This window comes from Gobio gobio (genome assembly GCF_949357685.1).
Source record: "Gobio gobio genome assembly, chromosome: 1".
Lineage (NCBI taxonomy): Eukaryota > Metazoa > Chordata > Actinopteri > Cypriniformes > Gobionidae > Gobio > Gobio gobio.
The window spans coordinates 69,334,133-69,357,777 of NC_137097.1; the positions used below are offsets into that span (position 1 = coordinate 69,334,133).

At 39.1% G+C, this 23,645-nt stretch overlaps 1 protein-coding gene across 2 annotated transcripts in view; it reads right to left on the bottom strand.

Annotated features, from left to right (window-relative positions):
* The window catches only part of nptx2a (neuronal pentraxin 2a), a 30,666-nt gene extending 8,693 nt beyond the window's left edge, over positions 1-21,973 (bottom strand). Inside the window, exons 1-3 of one of the 2 annotated variants that reach the window (XM_079820629.1) lie at positions 21,064-21,973; positions 13,430-13,643; positions 9,238-9,482 (exon numbers count right to left, since the gene is read on the bottom strand). In XM_079820629.1, coding sequence (XP_079676755.1) covers positions 9,238-9,482; positions 13,430-13,643; positions 21,064-21,489 — 885 coding nt within the window. In that variant the 5' untranslated portion in view covers positions 21,490-21,973. Of the gene's footprint in view, positions 1-9,237; positions 9,483-13,429; positions 13,647-21,063 lie in introns of both variants that reach the window. The other variant, XM_079820628.1, reaches the window with a different exon arrangement.
* Positions 21,974-23,645: the final 1,672 nt, after the last annotated feature.

Genomic DNA, 23,645 nt, shown 5'->3' on the forward strand with positions numbered 1-23,645 from the left:
CTAATCCAAGCATTAGAATTGGATTCATAGTTGCTCTGTTTTTGAAGTCCATAAAAAGTGCATCTGCCCATCATATAACTGCTCCACGCGGCTCTGGGTGTTAATAAAGGCCTTCTGAAGTGAATCGATGCGTTTGTGTAAGAAAAATATCCATATTTAAAACTTTATCAAGTAAATTTTCGACCGACCAGTTTCTGCGAGAAACCGAGCAGTATTTATGCTATTATTTTACCTCTTTTCAGACGAACGTGATCATCTCTGAGCTCAGCCATAACTTCCGCTAAGTGAGGTCAAAACACGAGCGTGGTCATAGATGTATACGCAGATGCCTCATTAGCACTTGTACGGATCAATAGAATGAGGCATCTGCGATCGATATATCTATGACCACGCTCGTATTTTTTACCTCACTTAGCGGAAGTTATGGCTGAGCTCAGAGATGATCATGTTTGTCTGAAAAGAGGTAAAATAATAGCATAAATACTGCTCGGTTTCTTGCAGAAACTGATAGTTTCGCTAGATAAGACCCTTATTCACTGTTTGGTATCGTTTAAAGCCCTTTGAAGCTGCACTAAAACTGTCATTTGAACCGTTTGGAGCCCATTGAAGTCCATTATATGGAGAAAAACCCTGGACTGTTTTCATCCAAAACCTTCATTTATTTTCGACTGACGAAAGAAAGACATGGACATCTTGGATGACATGGGGGTGAGTAAATTATCAGCAAAAGTTTATTTAAAAGTGAACTAATCCTTTAAGGGGGTCAGAGGGAGGACCAAGGAAGGATATAGAGTGTCTCGATGAATCATCCTAACAAATTCTTATGTACTTAAGTGGAGAAGTATGCAAAAAGTATGAAAACAACATTCAGAGAGGAGTAACGAGGCACTGAGGTGTGATGTATTCACTGGAGTGAGAAAATGCACTGAAGACACACTCGACAGGTAATCAGATTCAGCATGGCAGCATCTCACTCGATCCTCGTCGCTTTCTTGTTCTTCCCCGCTTGACGTACACACACACATGCGCACACGCACGCACTGTCCATGTATAATGCATGTTGTGCAGGGCTGCGGGGCAAGATGCCTCTCTCAATAAGCGAGATGCCAAACTGACACTTCCTGAGCGAGGTATCAGGGGAATCAGCAGGGCAGCAGAGCTCGTTCGTTCGTTCTCTCCCTCTCTCAAGACCCTCAGGTTACACTCAACAAAAACCAGCCACGGCAAATAACTCACAAGGATCTAGAGATGCAGCATCCATGGTTACTGAGACATGCTAACCTCATTTACGGATGAGATACTGGAAGCTAATTTTCCCCAAAGAAAAGCAGCTCAGTTTCATATTCTTGATTTAGAACCACGGAGGACATATTTAATTCATTTATGTGTGCTTTAATGCTAAAATCATCAAGGGTCTTGTGCAACAACAGCCTCTGAAAACTAATCATCTAACATTCAATTTTATTAAAAGTGCATTGGAAAATATTTTGTGGTGAAAACATTGTGCGTGTGTGTGTGTGTGTGTGTTTGTCTCTATGGCCAAAAAGCATTCCGAGATATTTAAGGATATTTTTAAGATACGGGTTTGTACAAAACAATCTAACGGCAAAAATCTTCCTCATGCATTTTAAAATTACCTTCCAATATTAACTTTTTTTCAGGTAATCGAATTCGTTTTAAGCTCATTCGTTTTAATGCACCTTTTGCATATCTTTATACAGTATTCACTATTTTTTCATGATAGACGTATCAACTAGATATTTAATACATCATTAAAAGTGTAAGTATCAACGTTATAAAATGAAAACGAATCAACTTTTCTGAGACTGGTGTTCCCATCATGCACTGGGGGTTGAATAATTAATGAGGTTGATTTATCGCTGTATTTATACTGTTTTATCATTGCCTTTGTTGTTAGGTTTAGTAAGTTGCCATTTTGGGACATTTGGAGTTCATTTTCTACTCAAAATGACATATTCATACTCAAAAATGATCCATTGAATGTTACTGTCACTAACATACCTTGAGGTCTCTGTGTTCAGATGTCACTACACAATAGCTATTGTGTTATATACTGAGACGTTTCTAAGTAAAGGTCCTTTCACATTGGATTTGACGAGCGAATGATTCGCACAATGGTTTTATTTTTTGATCAGCTGTTTGTGCAATGGGTGCTTCCACACCAGCAAAAAAAACTTTATTTTCTTCGCTTCAATGTCGATTTTTATAACTCTCGCTGCGACAGAAAAGGCTTCAACCAATCACATACAAGGAAACAAAGGTGACGAAATGTCCAGTAAATGTCACTAGCTATTCAATCAACATTAACCTTTGCCAGGTATCACATTTCTCATGAGATTACAGCTCCTGTGGAGTACATGCAAGTCTCTGTAGACTACAGACAATGATAACATAACCTTTTGAGTTAAACCTAAATCTAAACCTAATTGTGTCCGCGACGATAGAAAGCGAATGTGTTTACGTCAGTACGACTGTGGCACTTAAATGTTTTGTGACTCAACTGGAAACATAGCAGGAAACAGCTGCTCCGGATCGATTGGTTTCCTGAAGTTTGTAGTTTATCTCGTCAGATGCGGTGCTACTGTCTCTGGAGGAGCTCCTCAAACTGTCCCACAGACTTTCGAAAGTAAGTGCGGAACCGGCCATGATAAAGTTTTAGCTCATGTACAAGATTAGCATACTCCCCTTCAGACTCTCTGTTCTTTAAAACTGGGTGCACCCAAAACCTTCTTTTCGGTCTTTTAAATAAAATGAAAAGCTTGTCTTCACTGGATGAGGAAGTGTCCGTGTTTTCTCAGCTGTCGCCGCGAATGTTTTGCAATGTTGGAGCTCTGAAACGTCACAGATGTCGCAAACTCGTTTTGCGGTTGATGTGAATGGTTTTGATGCAAGCTATTCGCACACAAAATATTTGTTTTTCCGCTTTTTCGTTACGCGTCCAGTGTGAAAGGGCCTTAAAGCATACACTTTAAATGTGTCGTTTAACTGAGTGTTATATTGTTTGAGTAAAAAGTATTTCAAAGGTAGGTCCTTCAAGGTTGCCTGGAGAGGAGAGGAATCCCAAGCGCATCAACTGACCACGGGGGTTCCTCAGGGCTCAGTGCTTGGACCTCTCCTTTTCTCCATTTACACTACTTCATTGGTACACATCATTCAGGCACATGGCTTCTCATACCACTGCTATGCTGATGACACTCAGCTCTACCTTTCATTTCAACCAGACGACCCCACAGTAGCTGCACGAATCTCCAGCTGTCTGGCTGACATCTCTGCATGGATGAGTAAAAATCACCTACAGCTCAACCTGGCAAAAACAGAGTTCATCATCTGTCCCGCCAGTCCCACTATGCAACATGGCTTCACCATCCAGCTAGGTACATCCGTGATCTCCCCTTCAAAATCACTCAGAAATCTTGGAGTAACATTTGATGATCAGTTGTCCTTCAGAGATCACATTGCTAAGACCGCTCGCTCATGCAGGTTTGCGCTCTACAACATCAGAAAGATCAGACCGTTCCTAACAGAACACGCAACACAGCTTCTTGTCCAGGCCCTGGTTATTTCTAGACTTGACTACTGAAATGCGCTTCTGGCTGGACTCCCCTCTTGTGCGATCCAAACACTTCGAATGATCCAGAATGCAACGGCACGTCTGGTCTTCAACGAGCCCAAAAGGACCCATGTCACACCACTCTTCATCTCTCTGCACTGGCTAACACTCGCTGCTCGCATCAAGTTTAAGGCGCTGACGCTTGCCTACAGAGCCACCACGCACTCAGCTCCTGCATACTTTGACTCCATTTTACGACCACACCCCCGCCAGAAGCCTTCGTTCAGCTAAGGAGCGAAGGGTTGTGGTACCCCCAAGTTGTAAGTCGCTTTGGATAAAAGCGTCTGCTAAATGCATAAATGTAAATGTAAATGTAAAGGAAACTACAAATAAGCAGAAATTACTCAACCTTTTACTGGCCAAGTTAAAATTACTCTTTTTCTTTGATAATTTTACACAACTTATTTAAGTAGTTTACTTAATTCCATATGTGTAATTTACTTCAAAAGCATGCGTGCAAAAACGCAACAAAGAAAAATTAAGTTCATTTTACGTTTCGTTTTTTTCAGTGTTTGCCTAGTCAAAAAGCCAACTCAGCAAGTCTCTGTTAACCAGCCAAGCAAGTCTGTTAATTTTTTTTCTTGAGTTTTACTGTTTACTGCCAGGTGAAAAGTCTGATCACTAAAAAAAGTGCATTACTTATAATATGAGATGTGGGATGAGTTTAGTGCTGACGTTTAGAGTTATATGTTTTTAAAAACCTTTTAGTACATCTAGCTAGTGGTCGACAAATATATTGCCCATCGGCAGAACAGCCTTTCTGTTTGGCCGATAAATGTCTTAAAAGAACCTGGGACTGTGAAGAGCCTGTAGACTGATTTTTATGTGAAACAGGGCTGAAAAATCCAAAGGATGCAATGTTTACATGCTCCCAAAGCCTTTCAATGACACATGAAATGAATGCTCATACAATATTCAGGATAAAGCTGAAAGTGCCAATCTGGGGTGCGTTTCCTGAAACCAACTATGGTCGCAAGTTCTGTCGTTGCCAACACAATTCAACTGAACTTTCGACCATAGTTATCCATAGCTAACGATACTTTTGGGAAACGCACCCCTGTACTGTAATGTAAATGTGTCATGCTAAGAATAGGGATTAACTCACATCGTCATATTACATAGTCAGATCTTTATTGTCTATAATCTCAAATATACTTTATAATCTACACTTTTAGACATATACAACTTCCCTAAGCACTTCCCCTGGGGGAATCCCTGCTATTTTGAAGTGCGTTCAACTTTGTCAAGTGTACGAGGGAAGTTTATTCGGACAGTTCCTCGACCCTTTGATTTTAACAGAGAGAGAGAGTCTACTCATATGTACACTTCAGGCACAGCCAAAGACCACAATGCAACATGATTGTGACATCTTAACAGCACCTCAGCGATTGCATTTAATGTATCCACAAGTGATCAAGGGTTTAAAGCATCCCATTTAAACACATTTCCACCAGTAATGACAAGCATCCGAGTGAACAAGACGAGGGAAGTTAGTGAGGGAAGGACAACGATAACATAACCTTTTGAGTTAAAACTTGCTGATTTTTTTTCTAAACCTAATTGTGTCCGCGACTATAGAAAGTGAATGTGTTTGCGTCAGTACGACTGTGGCATTTCCGCCAGTAAGGACAAGCATCCGAGTGAACAAGACGAGGGAAGTTAGTGAGGGAAGGGCATAAGTGGACTTAAACAGCCTATATCGGTAGACCAGTACATCCATCTCTAGCAGCCATGACTCATCCATTCAGTCTTTGAATTTATGAAGACAAGCAGAACTGGCCACTTTGTTATTTATGCTTCGGGCAACCTGAGTTTGAGTCCCGGCTCATGGACCTTTCCCGATCCCATCCCACCACCTCGCTTCATATCGATACTATCCTGTCACAATAAAGACAAAATCGCCAAAATAAAACTGTAAAAAAAATTTTGGTAACACTTTATTTTAAGGGTCTGGAATTATGCTTTAGTTAAACTAGTAATTAATGATTTGCTTGTTCACAATTAAGCATTAGTTAAGCATGGACACAATAGTAATGATTAACTTAACATTATAGTAAGGGCATATTAGCCATTATTTACAACTTAATAAGCCATATCATATTTTTGTGTAGTGATGTAATTATATGTCTGTGCCATTCTGTTAAGTTAACTGAACAATAAGCTAGTAACCTATGTTTAATTAGTGAGGACTTTGCCGTTATAAATTGCTAAAATAGTGCAATAAAGACAATTTGACCCCTTATTCTAAAGTGAAAGTTTTATCCTCAATTATGGCACTTATTGAGTGATATTTAAGTTTATTGACCAGAATAAGCCAATAATTAAGGCTAAACTGCCACTAATTCAGTACTAATAAAGACAATTTGACCCCCTTTTCTAAAATGAAAGTTTTATCCTCATTAATCATAGCACTTATTGAGTGATATTTAAGTTTATTGACCAGAATAAACCAATAACCATTAATTGATGCTTAACTAATGCATTATTCTGGACCCTTAAATTAAAGTGTTACCAAAAAATTTTCACATCTTAAACCATGTCCAGAAATACAACAAAGTTGAGAGCATTTGAACTTTAATCCAATGCTGTGCAGTGACTACCAGCGCGAGTAAAGACTCATGTGACGCGTCTCTTGTCATCTACTGTAGATAAAGGTAATCCTCGCAGTGAACAATGTCTCATAAAGGTTATAAACTTTACTGTACTTGTGCTGTAATGGTGTCGTGTACGTGGCCCCAAAGTAAATAACCAATGATTATTTACAACGGAAATGAATCAATCAAAAACTTACTTTAGCTGGACAATAACTTTTTTCTAGAGCTGATGTACAGCCAAAACAATCTCTCTTCCATTAATTTCCTTTTATTTTCCAATCTATATTTTGATAAGAGTTGTGTGTGAGCGCTATATAAATGGAGGTGACTTGACTTGACTGAACTATGTGGGCAGATTATTTCTTTTTAAATGGTCATGTGCAGAGACAAACTAATTTTTAAAAGTACAAATATTCCAATTAACACAAGGTCATGAAAACACTATAAATATAATACATTTGAAAAATGCTGTTTAAACTAGTTGGAATTCAACATCTCACTGCAAAGGGCTGTTTAATTAGTATTTGATCTTCAAGCCCCTTCATGTAAATGCATTAAAATAGAAATCAACCTGTGAAAGCATTTTATCTGTGGAACCTAAGGACCATTTTGAATGAACTACCATTAATCATATTTGGATAAGTGTTTTTCCAAGTCAAAAGACACAATACAATTCCAGATTTTTATCTTATGTAACTAAATAATTATTTATGCAGCTAATTATTGTATATTACCTTGGTATATATTAACTTCACTGCCAGAAATGGGCTTGTCACTGGGGCAATACTCTTAAAAGAAGAACTTTGTACCTGCAACCCCTAAAAAGAGCATTTCAGTACCTTAGATTAGTGATATGCACCCTTGAGGTACTACTATATACTTTGATGGGTATACAGAGATGTCCCTTTAACTAGCTTTGGCCAATGGTGAGCCGGAGTTCTGGCATAGCTCGGACCGAACTCGGAAGCGCTGCACTGTATTTATTACGTCAACAGCGTAGGAGACTGACACAGACGTGAAGAAATTGTTGAATAAAGTCGTTATTTTTGTTTGTTTTTTGCACACAAAAAGTATTCTCGTCACTTTATAACATTAAGGTTGAACCACTGGAGTCACACGGACTATTTTACTGATGTCTTTACTACCTTTCTGGGCCTTGAAAGTGTTAATTAAATAGCTGTCTACACGGAAAAAAATGGTGCTATATGGCGCTAAAAGTGGTTCTTTGGCTCATAATCATAGGGGAACCACTTTAAGTGCTGTATATCACCAAATCTTGGTGCTTCAGTGGTTCTTCAGCGGTTCTTTGGGATGACTGAGGTGCTATATAGCACCGCTACCATTTACAGAACCTGTTAAGATATGGTGCGATATAGTACCAAAAGTGGTTCCCCTATGATTACGAGCCAAGAACCACTTTTAGTGCCATATAGCACCATTTTTTTAGAGTGTATGGAGGGGTCAGAAAAGTCTCAGATTTAATCAAAAATATCTTAATTTGTGTTCCGAAGATGAACAAAGGTCTATGAACAACATGAGGCTGAGTAATTAATGACAGAAATTTCATTTTGATGAACTAACCCTTTAATGCTGCATTCACACCAAACGTGAATAGAGCGTCAGGAGCGAGTGATTTCAATGTTAAGTCAATGGAAAGGTGCGTTGACGTGCGTCTGGAGACGTTAGACGCGTTTCCGCCTCATTCGCGCATCCAGTTCGTGATTCATGTAGTCAGATCTTCTTTGTCTGTGTGTCAAACCAGTGACTAAACGTCAACTTGTGTTGTTTCACTTAGTAGGATGAAAATAATCTGTTATTTAACGGTGATTAAATTCTATAAAGAAAATGATCAAAAAAGGCTCCCTTTGCAGTCATTGGAGCAGTGCGCGCTGAACCTGTCAATCAAACTGCAAGAGTTTATCAGTGACGCTTTTATCAGTGACTCCCGTTTTATTCAACGAATCTCTTAACTATTTCACGTTTGCACTGTTAGTGAAGACGAAAGCATTAGTTAGTGTACAGAAACTGAGTTGCAATGACATGATCACTGTTTTCATGTGCACAACATGTGTGTGATCGGCTACAATGATCATCACTGCAACCTTTCATGCCACATTCTTAATATAATGCCATAGATCTAAATGTAATGCAACACTTTTCACGATTAGTTAACCATGAGAGCTGTAATAGTAAAAACGCGCTAAAAGAGGGAGTAATACTTGGCTATTTCAAATGCAAAGACGTTAGCCAACGTCACAGCAGTGGGCGTTTACACTGAACTCACAGTAGACATGCCCCTTAAAACAGAGCGTTCAGAGCAGAAGGCTAAAATCAGGGTAGGAATAATGCCTTTTATTTATAAATGATGACAATTTTTGATGTAAAAAGCATTCTAACATTATAAGTGCACCCCAGGAAACATCATAAAACAATAAAACAACGCAGTTCATGACCCCTTTAAGTATACATGCAGTGAACATAAGGAGTTGCCTGGACCACATTTGTGTTTAATATATATTTTTAATGAAAACGAAAAGAGGCAGACTGGTGTTTTATGACATATTTCTCCTGGAGCGCATTGAACGCGCTTGATTTCGCTTCAAACGCTCGATTTATACGCGCGTCCAATTCGCGTGAATGGATTCAAAATGTTCACGCGTCCAACTAGACACAATTTTGACGCTCTATTCGCGTTTGGTGTGAACGTAGCATAAGGCAGGGGTGTCCAATCCTGCCCCTGGAGGGCCATTGCCCTAAATAGTCCAACCAATTAAACACATCTGAACCAGCTAATACTAGAAACTTCCAAGCAGCTGTGTTGAGGCAAGTTGGAGCTAAACTCTCCAGGACCACATTTGGACAGCCATGCTTTAAGGGTACTGCTGTTGTACCCCTAAGTTTTACTCGTTTTTTTAGTGTTGGGGCATACCAGGGAACGCTGACATTGTTTCAAGCAAACACAATCAATCAAAACCACGGATAGCTTAGCATCTGAAGTTCATAAAGGCTCACCTTATCATTGACGAGGAGCTCCATGGGGCTGTTTCCCCACTCTATCAGCACAATCTCATTGGCTTGTCCCGGGACACCATAAGAGAACGGGGTTCCGATCCCAGGGCTGGCGCTGGACTTGAGCCACATGCACACGGTGAAGGCGTACATCTCTGGCAGGCTCTTCTTTATGCGGCCGTACAGATAGTTGGTGCGCAAAGGCAGAGACACCTTAAAGTCCTCAGGAGATTTGAATGCGTTGTTACCTTGGAAGAGAATCGAGGGAGAGGTTTACATTGAAGGACAGGATGCAAAGTGCTGAGCTGAAACGGTGTTAATTTGATTTCAGCAAATTGAATTTGGGTAATGCTGTCAGGTTCAATTAATGAAATGAGTGATCCACCCAGGCTCTTAGTTGTCCTAATATGAAATGACATGCTGGGGCTGTGTAAGGTGAAATAATGCTGTAGTTGCTGAGGATGCATTGGTGTTAATCATTTGTTAATCGCTCCCTTTGCAAATGTGCTAGCGCTGCTCTAAATTCTGAATACAGCAGCACGACGTGTCCATCCCGTGCTAACAGATGGGGCATGCATAAATCCCACATCCAAAAAGGCCAAAAGGAGCGATAAAGGCAAACAAATGACTGTAAATAGCAAGTTCATTTACATGCAGACATTCTCCCACCAGCTGAAACTGCCACTGTGTTACCTTTGTTTCATCATACAACATTGTCTACACAAAAATGGCCCAAATGCAGTGAAGCATTAGTTAAAGGTTTCCCCTGATGCCGTGTTGAGCGCTGGTCAAGTGTTCAAAGTTTCAACGTTGACCTTTTAAAGTGCAGCCAATGATTTCCAAGCACTCTGCGTGTCGTATGCTATTTCTGTCTTTGCAATGACTGCACCAACTTTGCACCCGGGATGAATTTTACACTTATTCATTTACACTACAGTTAAAAGGGTTTGGGCTCATTAAGATTTTTTTTTAAAAGAGACTTATAATGTTCCAAAAGATTTCAATTTCATATAAATGCTGTTCTTTTGAATTTTGGAAATCCTGAAAAACTGTATTTACCTTGGCATAGTTGAATAATAAGAGTTCTGTACATACCATGAGCCTCAAACACCATTGTTTCCTCCTTCATATGTTAATCTTGTGCGTGAAAAAGACCACTGAAAAACGGGCGAATCCCAACAAAACACAGACTGTGACGTAACAGTCGGGATCATTAATATTTACGCCACGCAAATTTGCATACCAGCCCATGTTTTAGGCCAGGCAGTATTAACGTGGACCTGCACAGCCGAATCATCAGAAGGTATTGTGAAGATGAGAACAAAATAGTGAAAATGGCAGATCAGGGATATAAATGTTATGTTCCAGGCTGTGCAGGGGATGTGAGGACTTTTCATACCCTTCCCACAGGCACAAAACAGGCATGGTTGATGTTTATCTATAACAGGATAGGCTACCGCACAAATTTAATTCAAAGTTGTTAGTTTCCTCTGACTAGCGTCAATTTTGTTGACGAAAATATGACGAAAAATGTTCGATGACGACCTTTCTTTCCATGACTAAAGGCCTGTGCACACCGGGACGATTATAGCCAGCGTTTTTCGGAAAAAAAATTGCCGCGTCTTTGTGTTCACACCCAATCGATTTTCACTGGCAATGCGCCGAGTGAACGTACGAATTCAGTAGATGGCGCTCCCGGTACACAAGGTGGTGCTTGTCAAAACCATTCACACACTTTTTGCTAACAGGCAAGCAGCATCAGCAGCTCATCTTCTTCTTTGTCTACTTACTTCCTCTTCGTCGTATCAATGTGTGCTCGGTAGGGTTGGGTACCGTTCAGCAGTATCGGTACCTGAAATTCGGTACCGGTACCCAACGGTACCTTTTTTCAGTACTTTAGGGATGTTTACATCAATAACTATAAAGAAACTGTAAGTCATAAGTGTTATTGACATTATGCCAGAGCTGCCCTGGTCTCTGTCTGCCATTGTCTGTGATGTTTACTGTAATATTTACTAGTAAATAGTAGGCTACTAGCTATTTCATTGAATTCATAAAAACAACCGTATTATTATTTTTAATTTTTAATTTAATTTCTATGAAAAGATTTCCCACAAATTATGTTATATATTTTCTGGTAATCAAATGAAGACATAAGACATTCATTTAATTTATCTTTTAATTTATTGTGCTGCACAACTGAGCGTTATACGGTTATAATTAAAACATGAAGAAAATGTTTAATTTATTACTTAAAAAATAAAGTTTTGATAATTTATTATTATTACATTAGTGTTAGTATTATTATTACATTGAGATGTATCCAAATTCTGCTGTACAACAGATATTTTTTTGTCAAGTTAGCCAAACTTTTATTTTGTCGGGTTGCCATGAAGACCTTTGAGTTTCTGTGTGTTTATGACATGACGGTAGTTTTTCTCAAATGAAACGGTAAAATGCTCATGGAGTGACTCTCAGTGGCTCTGGAGATGACGTCCGTGCGTTCATGTCCTTATATGAGACGGTAAAGATGGAAACATGCGACCGTCACGCGCGATTCTGAGTGAGTGTTTGTGTGTGAGATAAACCGCACGTCTACGGCATTCATTCGCACAGAGACACGCAGGATTCGTATTTAAATAGTCTTTTTAAATAGCGGTTTAATATTCACAGACACTAGTCTATATCACCAGATGCGTTCTCAAGTAACGAAATTTGGTACCGATTGATTTAATGTGAATCGGTACTCAGTAGTACCGACGTAATTCGGTCGGTGCCCTTAAAAGTACAGAGTTCGGTCCCCAACCCTAGTGCTCGGCAAGACCGTCTTGTGCTTGAGCGCCACCAAGTTGTGTTTAACTGTCACTTGAGCAGCTAAAGGCACGTGAACAAAAGCGCCGATCTCATTGGTCGGCCAGTTTTTAACACGAAAACAAAAAAACTAACCCAAGGCATCTTTTTTTTAAATTACGCTTTTACGCGTGGCGTTTTGCACGTCGGTGTGCACACTCACATTGGTGCCCTTGGTTTAGTCAAGAGGCGTTAAACGTAGGCGTTAATCGCGCGCGAAAATCGTCCCGGTGTGAACAGGCCTTAAGACAAGACGAGATGGCACAAACGTCCTTAAACGGTAACTGTGACTATATCATCATGCAATAACGTTGACGAAAAAAGACGAGACTAAAATGTATTTTAAAAAACAAAAACTTGACCATAAAGCATTCTTTGGTTTTGTCGAGGGAAAGCGTTTGAGCGTTCGTGTTTGCGGTTGCCAGATTTCAATAATTTAAATCAGAGCTTTTGTGTTAAAAGAACATGTATTATATCCGGTGTTTTACTTAAAATGTGCAATCTGGCAACCATGTACACGCAAACTCTCTCTCTCTCTCTCTCTCGCACGCACGCGGATGATCTGAAAACAGCAATAAACAAGTAAGCTGCATTTCAGCAATCTCCATTTGAGATTTTCTGCTTAAAATGTCATTCAGGTGGCCTGTGTTCTTGTGCTGTTAGGGTTAAGGTTGTGATTGTGTTTGCTGAATAACTGCACTTGTGTGAGCTGCTGAAATGAGCCAATCAGAGCAGAGCTCAACATTATTATTCGTGACCCTTCCAGATAAGGAAATAACAGCCCATTTCATTCTAGGGACAAATCCTAGGGTTGTAAATGGACCTGTAAAACCGTATCTGGAGTATTTTTGCCCTTACCTAAGCCACATACCTTCTCTGTAGATATCAGAAAACAATTAAAAATATTGTATCAATGCATTCTATTCTCAGCTTTTATTTATTTATTTATTTATTGATGTATTGTTTGTTTTATTGTTTTATTTGCTGCACTTGTTTAGTTTGCTTTCCATTCCATTCAAGGACTGCTTTTATTCTGTGATATATCAAAACAATCGGCAGGACTCTTTTCTCTTCTAAGCTCAAAGCATGTTTTCACTGTGAATCTGTGTATACATGTACCTGGCGATTTCTGCAATGTTTTGTCATGTGGAGTTCAAAAGCGATGCATGGCGTTTGCATTGAACGTGAAAGGTTTTCCACTAGTGTTCCTATCCCATACCGTGGACCAGCAGGTGAAAAAAAACGGTAGGGGATCACATCAGTACGAAAAAAAAAAAAAAAAAAAGATGAATTCTGTCTTATTTGACATGACTGACTGAATAATTCATTACTGAGAATGGCGTACTTTTCTCCAGCTCGGTGATCCTCTCCAGCAGTGAGTTGAGGGTGTTCTCGGTGCGCTGGCGGTGAGCGGTCGTCTCGTTGTACAGCTGGCTCTTTTCCTCCTCGAGTTCGGCCACTCTGGTCAGCAGCTGGCTCTCCAGGTCACTCAGGCGCCGCTTCAGCAGGTCTCTCAGATCGCTGGGAAACGCTCCACCTGATGTGTTGGTACGCAGCTGCTGCTGCGGGACAGGGGACACCAAAATATTCATCTTTTTCTACTTGCGAGTGGCTCATTCTATTGTAGCCTAAAATCCTTGAAAAATGAAATTGCTGGGGATTTGTGAGATGCTGAATTAATGATGAATGCTTTACATTGGCTCTTACATCTTAGTAGTTAAATAGGTAGGTCCATGGTCCAAAACATTATTATTTGTTTTATTGGGCCAGTTTTATAATAGGCGTATACTCACATACATACATAAATAAATGTGAGCCTGGAGCACAAAACCAGTCATAAGTCGCACGTGTTTATTTGCCAACAATACATTGCATGGGTCAAAATTATCCATTTTTCTTTTATGCCAAAAATCATTAGGATATTAACCCTTAATCGTCCCTTGGGGTCCAGCTGACCCAACTGGACTTTTCCTCCATTTTTTAAAAGTGTTCCCTTCATCTCAGGGCCATGAGACTCTATGACTTTTCTTAAATAATCTATCTAAACATGCACAAAAAAATCTGGGCTTGATTTGGTTGTTCTAAAGGTGTGTAAAAATTTTTTTACCGTTTAAGTCCCTCTGGGTCAGATTGACCCCACATTGAAAATGAATGGGAAAGTGTAAAAAATACATTTTTTTTTCACTTTTTTTTGTCAAAAAAAATTAACTAAATCCAGTATAAATCTGAAAATGTCCACATTTAGATCAAGGTCTGGTCCTAGAGCATAAACACAAAGTAGAACAAACTTTCTATCTCATACACACACACACACACACACACACACACACACACACACACACACACACACACACACACACACACACACACACACACACACACACACACACACACACACACACACACACACACACACACACACACACACACACACACACACACACACACACACACAAACACACACACATGTGTGTGACTGCAACAGAGAGTATTTTTATAGAAACTGGCAAATAAAATCAACAAAACTGGCATAAAATTGAAAAAATTCCATACATAAATGAAGGACAAATACTAGAGCACAAATGCAACATGGAACAATCAAGAGAAAGAGAGGGAAAAGGGCAAATAAAAGAAAGATGAAAGGCAGCTTAACTTTGGCATAACTTCCCTATGGACCTCTAGTGGATAATGTGGTCATTGCACTCTCTTTCTCTTTAACTATAATTCCTAAAGTTTTTCCACAAACCTACAGATGGCGGTATTCTATCCCTAACACATAGAGCAATGTCCAAAAACTATTTATATTTATTTAAGATCATCATTCAAGTGATTTTTTCATAAAAAAATAATTTATGACATAGTTGAGTATTTGTGCAGTAAATAGGTAAAAAACTACCAAATACCCACAAAAACACAGCATAAATGTATAGTTGAGAAGTAAATAAAAAAAATGATATATAGTTTTCCATGTAAAAAAAAAATATTTCCTTATGCAATCGCTCTGTAAAAGTTTGGGGTCTATCTGACCCCAAGGGACTCAAACGTTAACCCTACTTGAGGGACGATTAAGGGTTAAGATCATGTTTCATGAAGATATTTTGTAAACTTCCTACCATAAATATATAAAAAAATTATTATTATTAGTAATATGCATTGCTAAGGACTTCATTTGGACAACTTTAAAGGCGATTTTCTCAATATTTAGAATATTTTGCACCCTCAGATTCCAGATTTTCAAATAGTTGTATCTCAGCTCTCCAAATATTGTCCTATCCTAACAAACCACAGATCAATGGCAAGCTTATTTATTGATAAATCTAAAAAAATGTAGCCTTATGACTGGTTTTGTGGTGCGGGGTCACATATGGTCACAATTTTTATTAGGGGTCTTTACTATGTACTCACGTCAAAGAAAAAAAAATACTTAAAAAAATATATATATTTGTTAGGCACAATGTGCTAATTGTGCATGTTGTATTATAAAACACTTTTGGATGATATTGAATTGGTATAAGGACAGGATTGGTGGTTTAAGTGTGGGTTAAGGTGTTGCCACAGAAAAAGTAATCTGATTACTGATTGCTGATTACTCCTTTAAAAAGTAACTTAGTTACTTTACAGATTACTATATTTTAAAAGTAACTAATTTAGATTACAAGTTACTTTATTAGTTACATTCAGCAGCTGCCGACAACACCCCTGCCGCCTCAACATAAAAATGAAAACCGTTTTTGCCAACACTCACTTTATTGGAAGTGCATTCTTAACAGTAACGTCAACAATGCTGGTCAATGCTGTGTAATTATAGATGTGATTACAGAAATTAATATTACATGCAGGTTTTTTTTAAATAAATAAAAGTACAATAAGTGTACTGTATCACATTTAAGGACACATCAAAAAAAGCAGCGTCAAGTGGTTCCACTTAACTATATTGAGTCATTTTTACAAATAACAATTTAGTTATATGAACAAAAGAAAGTCTAGTAAAGCTGACACAATTTCTTTAAGTAAATACAAACCATTTGAATTTGTCGCTGTTGCATAATATTTATATGTGCAGTTTACTTAATAATGTTATGTAATGATGTATATGTATATAATGTTAATAAATTTATAAAAGTTTATTATGTTAGGTGAACGCATTTATCGATTTAACTTACCGTTTTAAATTAACTACTTGCTCAACAAGTGTAAGTGGAAAACTATTGAATAACAACATTTTCCCGGTGGGCCGACGCACTTTGGGGCCGATACAAGGTTATTTATTTATTTAATTTTTTGCCACGGACTGGCCCATCATGCAGGCACAGCGGCCCATTGGTTTGTCTTCTGAATTGACAGGCCAAAGCGAGAGAGACCTTCCCTCCTCCATAGACTGTGTCCATATTAGGCGCTGTTTAAAAATTTGGGCGCATGAAACTGCAAAAGGCGAATATCCGCGCAACAGCGCTGCCGCCGACGAACGTGCGCTGCGTTTCTGCTGCTCTATGAAGTGATGAACCGGCACTTTGACTCCGAATGTTGTTTTATACAATCGTGTGATATGAGAATATTAAAGGTTCTGTGGCGAATCAGCTGAAAACAGCCGCGACCATGTAAATACATCACGAGGTAAATTGGAAAACAGCAATACACACAACTACAAACTTGTGACTCTAGCACAACCAAATTCAATAGTTTATTATTTATTTATTTATCAATTTATTTTCGAAACCATATACCTATGGTAATGAGGAGCATGATTTTACCTGTGACTACCATGCCCATACAGTTAAATGAAACTGACCTACAGTTAAACTCAGTTAAAATGTCATTACACTCTAAAAAAAAAGGTTCTATATGGCACCAAAAATGGTTCTTGGCTCGTAATCATAGGGGAACCTTTTTTAGTGCCATATAGCACCAATTTTGGTGCTTCAGTGGTTCTTCAGCGGTTCTTCAGAGGTTCTTCAGCGGTTCTTCAGAAGTTCTTCACCGGTTCTTTGACTAAGGTGCTATATAGCACCTCTGAAGAACCGCTGAAGAAGCACCAAAATTGGACACAAAAACCTTTTTTTTTTGAGTGTAGGGTAATTAAATTATAATTCAACAAAACAGCTTTAAAGCCTGGATCCCATGCATTAAAGGGATAGTTCACCCGAAAATGAAAATTGCCATCATTTACTCACCCTCAAGTTGTTCCAAACCTGCATGAGTTTCTTTGTTCTGCTGAACACAAAAGAAGATATTTTGAAGAATGTTTGTAACCAAGCCGATAGAGCAACTATTGACTACCATAGTAGGAAAAAAAATACTATGGTAGTCAATAGTTGCTCTATCTGCTTGGTTACAAACATTCTTCAAAATATCTTCTTTTGTGTTCAGCAGAACAAAGAAACTCATACAGGTTTGGAACAACTTGAGGGTGGGGTAAATGATGACAGAATTTTCATTTTTGGGTGAACAATCCCTTTAAGGACAAAGCTTTTTTCTCTGTAAATGTTTTATGAACTTTTTAATAGATCTAATGAAATTTAACAAAATGTTATTTCAATGAGAACCTCATGAAAGATAGATATATCAGTGTGTTACATAAATTAGGTATTAACTCTCGAACATTTTTTATTGTTTTTAAAGGGGTAGTTCAACCAAAACATGTGAACGTTTACTCACCCTAATGTCATTCCAAACCTCAACTAATTTCTGTCTGTGTAACATAAAAGAAAATCATTTGACTCTTTTTTTTGTCCATACAATAGGCTATTCAATGGTATAGCCTATGGTTTGGTTGCCAACATTCTTCAAAATATCTTCTTTTGTTTCACGGAAGAGAGAAAGTCATACAGGTTTGGAACGACATGAGAGTGAGTAAATGATGACAGATTTTAAAAGCAGTAAATTCACTTTAATGTATCCTAGCTCAAAATCAGTGGTTTACTGTCAAGTGCATTTCTGTGTGACAAAAGTGCAATATTACGTTTGTTATCTGCATTTGCAGTAAATTCGATAACATCCATCATTAGTTGTCCCTGTCCTAGATTTATTTATTTACTCCAATTTAAGGCCCTAACCCCAGTTAAAACATTCAAGAGGAACTCATGGACCGGATGGGCTGGATTTGCCAGGGCCGAATTTTAGCCCCTGTCCAGCCCTGAACACAGGAACCACCCTTCTGTATAATGGTAACCACAAAATGACAGAAACTCCTCTAAATGTCCAACATAACTGAACATAACACTAGCATAAACTAACAACATCTTTCCCTTTACTGAAAAACACATACAATAACACTTTAATCCCTAAATGTACTCTCCTAATGCAGTCCCTTGACTACACACCCACTGCCCAGTTTGTTCTTTTCACTCAGCAATGTTAAATTCGAACAAACACTTATTAAAGGGGTCATAGAATGACATTTTTGTACAAGTTAATATGATTCTTTAGTGTCTAAATGAAAAGTTTGTAATATACTTTAATTAAAAATTCTCATTAGTATTGTAAGAAAACACTCATTTTACCTGGTCAAAACCAGCTCAGTTTTCAGCAACTCATTTCAGTGTATGTGACTTTAAATGATAATGAGCTTTGCTGACCCCGCCCCCTCTGCTCTGTGGGGCGTTTGGTTCGACCCGACACAACACCACAACACACGTGGAGTGTTGCCTTGACAACATTTGAGGGTATATTTTCGAGAAATAATGGCAACGGGAGTCTCTGAGGACACATCTGAGCAACCTTATCATTTTGAACCGGAGTCGGACCAGGAACAGATGACGAACGTTTCTGAATGGTTGGTTAACGTCATGTCACTTTGATCTATCTTTGTACTGGCAGAGTAGCGTAGTTGCTATGTGTTTCCTGATGTGTTAGTTCATTGACAGATTGATGTTATGTTATAAGATTTTTTTTTTAACATTACTTCTTAATCAGTAACAGACACCGTTATAAACCATGTACAAAAGTAAGCTTAGTGTAGTGTTACCACGTTAACTTTATCACCCGAGTACACAGTTTGTAATAACAAACATAACGCGTTGTTCATTATAAACGTGGGATTATGAATTATATTGAGAACATCATACACAGAAAGCATGCCGTAATGTAACTTACCCTGTAAACATTAGCCTCATTCATCGTGAAGCGTGCAAGCGATTTGCAAAGATTAATATAAAGGTTAATAAAACGTTACACTCACATCTTCCTGAGGTGCAGCAGGAACACGATCCTTTTTTCAAGAGCAGCTTATTAGCAAAACCTGCTTTATACTGACGCTCGTTTATAAAGCAGTCTGCTGGGAAATGATTCGCGCAAACATTGACGTTGATCGGGGGGAATATTCCCTTCTAAAACAAAACTCAGCAGCCACTGGGTCTTCAGCAGTTCGGATTTAGGAACATCAAAATGACTGCTGTGTTCGTTATTACACCCAACAACACAACACCACAATCGCTTAGACGCCATTCTGCTGCAGCGTATCAACAATGGCGGACGGATGACAGCTCGCTCAGGGCGGGTCTGTGTTGAAACGCTGCTGTCAATCAACAATCTTAGGAGGGGCGTACACCGTGTAACGTCACACGGTCAGACGGCTCGATTTGAGACAGGGGAAAATATATAAGGAGATTAAAAAAAAACACTGGATGTATTTTTATCATTATAGGATGGTTGTGTACAGGCACTGCCAACACACATTTCCGTATAATCAACTTGTAAAAGTGCATGTACCATTCTATGACCCCTTTAAGTAAAGCTGACAATACTCATTTTTAGTAGAAACAACTCATTAAATTTAAGTTCATTTAGTTAAATGAGTTGTTTAAGTAATGTGAACAAGGATGATTTGAGTGCAACTACACTCTAAAAAATGCTGGGTTAAAAACAACCCAAGTTGGGATGAAAATGGACAAACCCAGCAATTGGGTTGTTTAAACCCAGTGAATGGGTTGTTTTAACCCAGCGGTTGGGTGGAATGTTTGCTTAAAACAACCCAATCGATGGGTTAAAACCCAGCATTTTTTTAGAGTGTAACAACAGTGAAAGTTCATTTTTTTGAGTGTATACACTCTAAAAGGGTTAAAAACAACCCAAGTTGGGTTGAAAATGGACAAACCCAGCAATTGGGTTGTTTTAAGCAAACTTTTAACCCAACTGCTGGGTTAAAACAACCCAATTGCTGGGTTAGTCCATTTTCAACCCAATTTGGGTTATTTTTAATCCAGCATTTTTTAGAGTATAGTAAGAACAGTAAATTATGCATAATTACGACTAACCCTAAACCAAACCATAACTCTATAGTAAGTACATGTAGTTAATATTACGCAGTACTTATGTGAGTAAGTACAATGTAACTACCTTAAAAAAAAGTGTAACCCATTATTAATTAAAATGTTAGTACACAGTAGTATAAGATTACAGCGTAATATAAAGCGGGTCCATTTGATTTAATCAATATGGGGTTGTGTTTTAATTGATTTATGTACAATTATTGTGTTTCATGTAGAGTTACCAGAAACTGAATGAATAACAGTTTTTCTTAATGATTGTGAATAGAGGTCAATAAACTTGATGAAAAAAACACAAATCCACTTGTGTCAGTTGAGTAATACCAAAATCTTGCAACAGCTTTGTCAATTGGTGCATTTAACTTAAGCAATTATGAGTATTGTTTGCTATTTTTGTATTTTATACGCAACAAAGTCTCTGAAAAACAGGTTCAATTACAAGAGCAAGTATCAGTAGCCTTTCCTAAAAAATAATTGCTCAACGTGTATCACTGCTTTCCATCTAGCTCATTATTAATATTGAATTAATAAAAAGAAACGTGAATTCCTCCCTCCACATAACACGACTCATTTGACCTTGTTTTGACAGGCGTAAATCAAGCATCACTAATAAGCAAGGCCAAATTTCACAGATCATTAGAGCTCTATTTTCCCTTACAATCATCACAAATGGCTCCTAAGTGTTTCATTATCACCCATGCGCATGAACTCTCACCTCCAGGTTCTCCAGTCGGTCCTTCAGGCTCTGCATGGTCTTACCCAGCTGCTCGACACTCTCGGTGGGGTCACGCGGCAGATCGCCCATCGTGTTTTTACTATAATCCTTCCTGCGCGCGCTGCCTCGCGCCTTGGCATCAGCCTCGCAGCGCGCGAGTTTGGAGTTGAGCTCTTTGATGGTGCCCTGCTGACTGACGATAGTTTCCTTCTGCTGCAGGATGGTCTCTCGAAGCTGGATGATAGTGTTCCGTAGCTCTTCCTCCTGCGGACTAGTGCTCTGGACCCGGTTGGTCGCTTCCACCGGGCAGCTGAGGTCTGCGCCCGCGGGCACGGCCGTGCACACGAAGCGGCTTCCCTTCGTGCCACTCGCGCCAGCCACTTTCGACGCGTACACAAGCAGCAGTGCCACCAAGATAACTCTCATTACGGCCGTTTCTCTCTTCAAAACGCTAGAAAAAAAAACTTGAGTCAATTGAGTTGGACTAAAAATCACGTTTAGGGTCAAAAGAACAAAATGCCACGATACAACTTAGAAAATGCATTTGAGCGTTATTTAAATGAAATAAAAAAACGTTAGAGCTCCACGACACGCTAGTAAAAAATCACTCAAAAACAAGTGTAAGACCGAAAAGACCCAAAGCTTTTTTTCCCCAGTAAAAGCGAGTGCGCGCGCTTCTTCTCACAGTCAGTGAATATGTTAAACAAACTGTTGGGTGTCCTTCTCACAGACGCGTCAAACTCTCACTTTAACCAAAATCTCTCTCTCGAAAACAAGTAGCTGTCCAAACGAAGAGCGATTTCCAGAGCTTAAATGCCGACTGTCAGCGCGTTAACTCTCTTCACACAGTCAGCGGTGCTGAACGGACGGCGGCGCGTTGACGGATTAATATAGAGACTCCGGCGCGCGCAGTTCGGCTCCGCTGGAGGAGCGCGCGGATTGACTGAGCTTCATCTACGTCACTTACTCACGCTTGATGCGAGTCACGCTTGCAAATTATATAAAAAAATAAATAAAAAAAACCGCTTGCAAATTATATTGCCGTGGCTTTTTTCTTTGTTTTCTGGCCTTCTGTGAATGTCGCGTTGAATAAACAGTGCGCTGAGTAGATGCAGAGCTCTTTAATAAACCTGCTTCTCAGCCACTGTAACCCTCATGGATCTTTATCACATCTCATGGGTCCAGAGGGACTTCATACATCCACTAAAAACACCTTAACAACACTTAAATAGGGAGACCGGGGATGCTTGTAACATTTGTGACATTTCTGTCTGTATCTTGGTGTTGTTTTAAGCCAGTGCGTTCAACGTGTGATTAAAACAAGTGTTACAAGTGTCAGCTATTATATGACATAGCTTGTATCTTGGCAGCACAAAGAGAAAATGTGTTGTTTCGATTCAAACACAAGGACCATAGTCTGGGTTAGTTGTAACACACCCTGGGGTGAGATGTGACATTATTATATCCACCGGGGTGATAACTAAAATTAAATAATAAGGATTATGACAACAACAAAAAAAATCAGTTTTGAAAGCTTTTTATTCAACACAGACTTTTAAACATAATTGGTATATGTGCATGTGTGTAACAGAAATGAATAAAATGAGCAAATGCTCATTTTACCTCAATTTGTCGTTCTCTTCCAAGACCTATAGGCCAGGGGTGTCCAATCCTGCTCCTGGAGGGCCACCATCCTGCAGAGTTCAGCTACAACCCCAACTACACACCTGAACCAGCGAATCAAGGTCTACTAAACGTCCAGGCAGGTGTGTTGTAGGACAGTGACCCTCCAGGACCGAGTTTGGACACCGATGACCTAGGCATACTGAAAAAAAATATATAATAATAATAATAATAATAATAATAATAATAATAATAATAATAATAATAAAACGAATAAATACTGTGATCATTTTCATTTTTGGGTGAACTATTAGCCTGACAATTAAGCCAGACCCACATCTAGATGTTGGGTCTGGAAACTCACCCTTGACAGGGCTCAATCCGAGGGGCGGGATAAACGGTTGTCTTTCAAATTCCCTCTGCACGCAATTGGATAGCGCAATGAGCGCCACAACCAACCAGAGCAAAGAAGAAGGTGAAGCCGAGCTAACGTTAGTTGATAGACTTTCTGCGTATCCGGTCGGCAAAACTTCGAACATATCTTCTTTTCTTAAGAAATCAAATAAAAGCTTAACTCCAAATCTTCCAGAGTCGCGACCAAATCCGATTCAAAAGACCGCTGTTCGCCAGCTTCTTTATTTACGAGTAGCACGCAGAACCTCCGCAACTCTGCCGTGACGTGCTGTCATTATGTTAAGCCCGCCCACCGACTCTACACACGCTGTGATTGGCCTGACCAGAGTTTGGTTTTTCCAGCTCTCAGGTCTACCGAGAGTTGCTAGACTACACTCGCTGCAAAATACATTTTCTGCTGCTAGGGTGCGTCTCGATTTCTAGGCTAGTGAACTATCCCTTTAAAGTCAATATTTATAGGCACTCCAACACAGGATTGATCCTCTTATATTTTTGCTACAAAAAATAACTTAGTTGTGTTCCAAATGATACACACTATATCCATA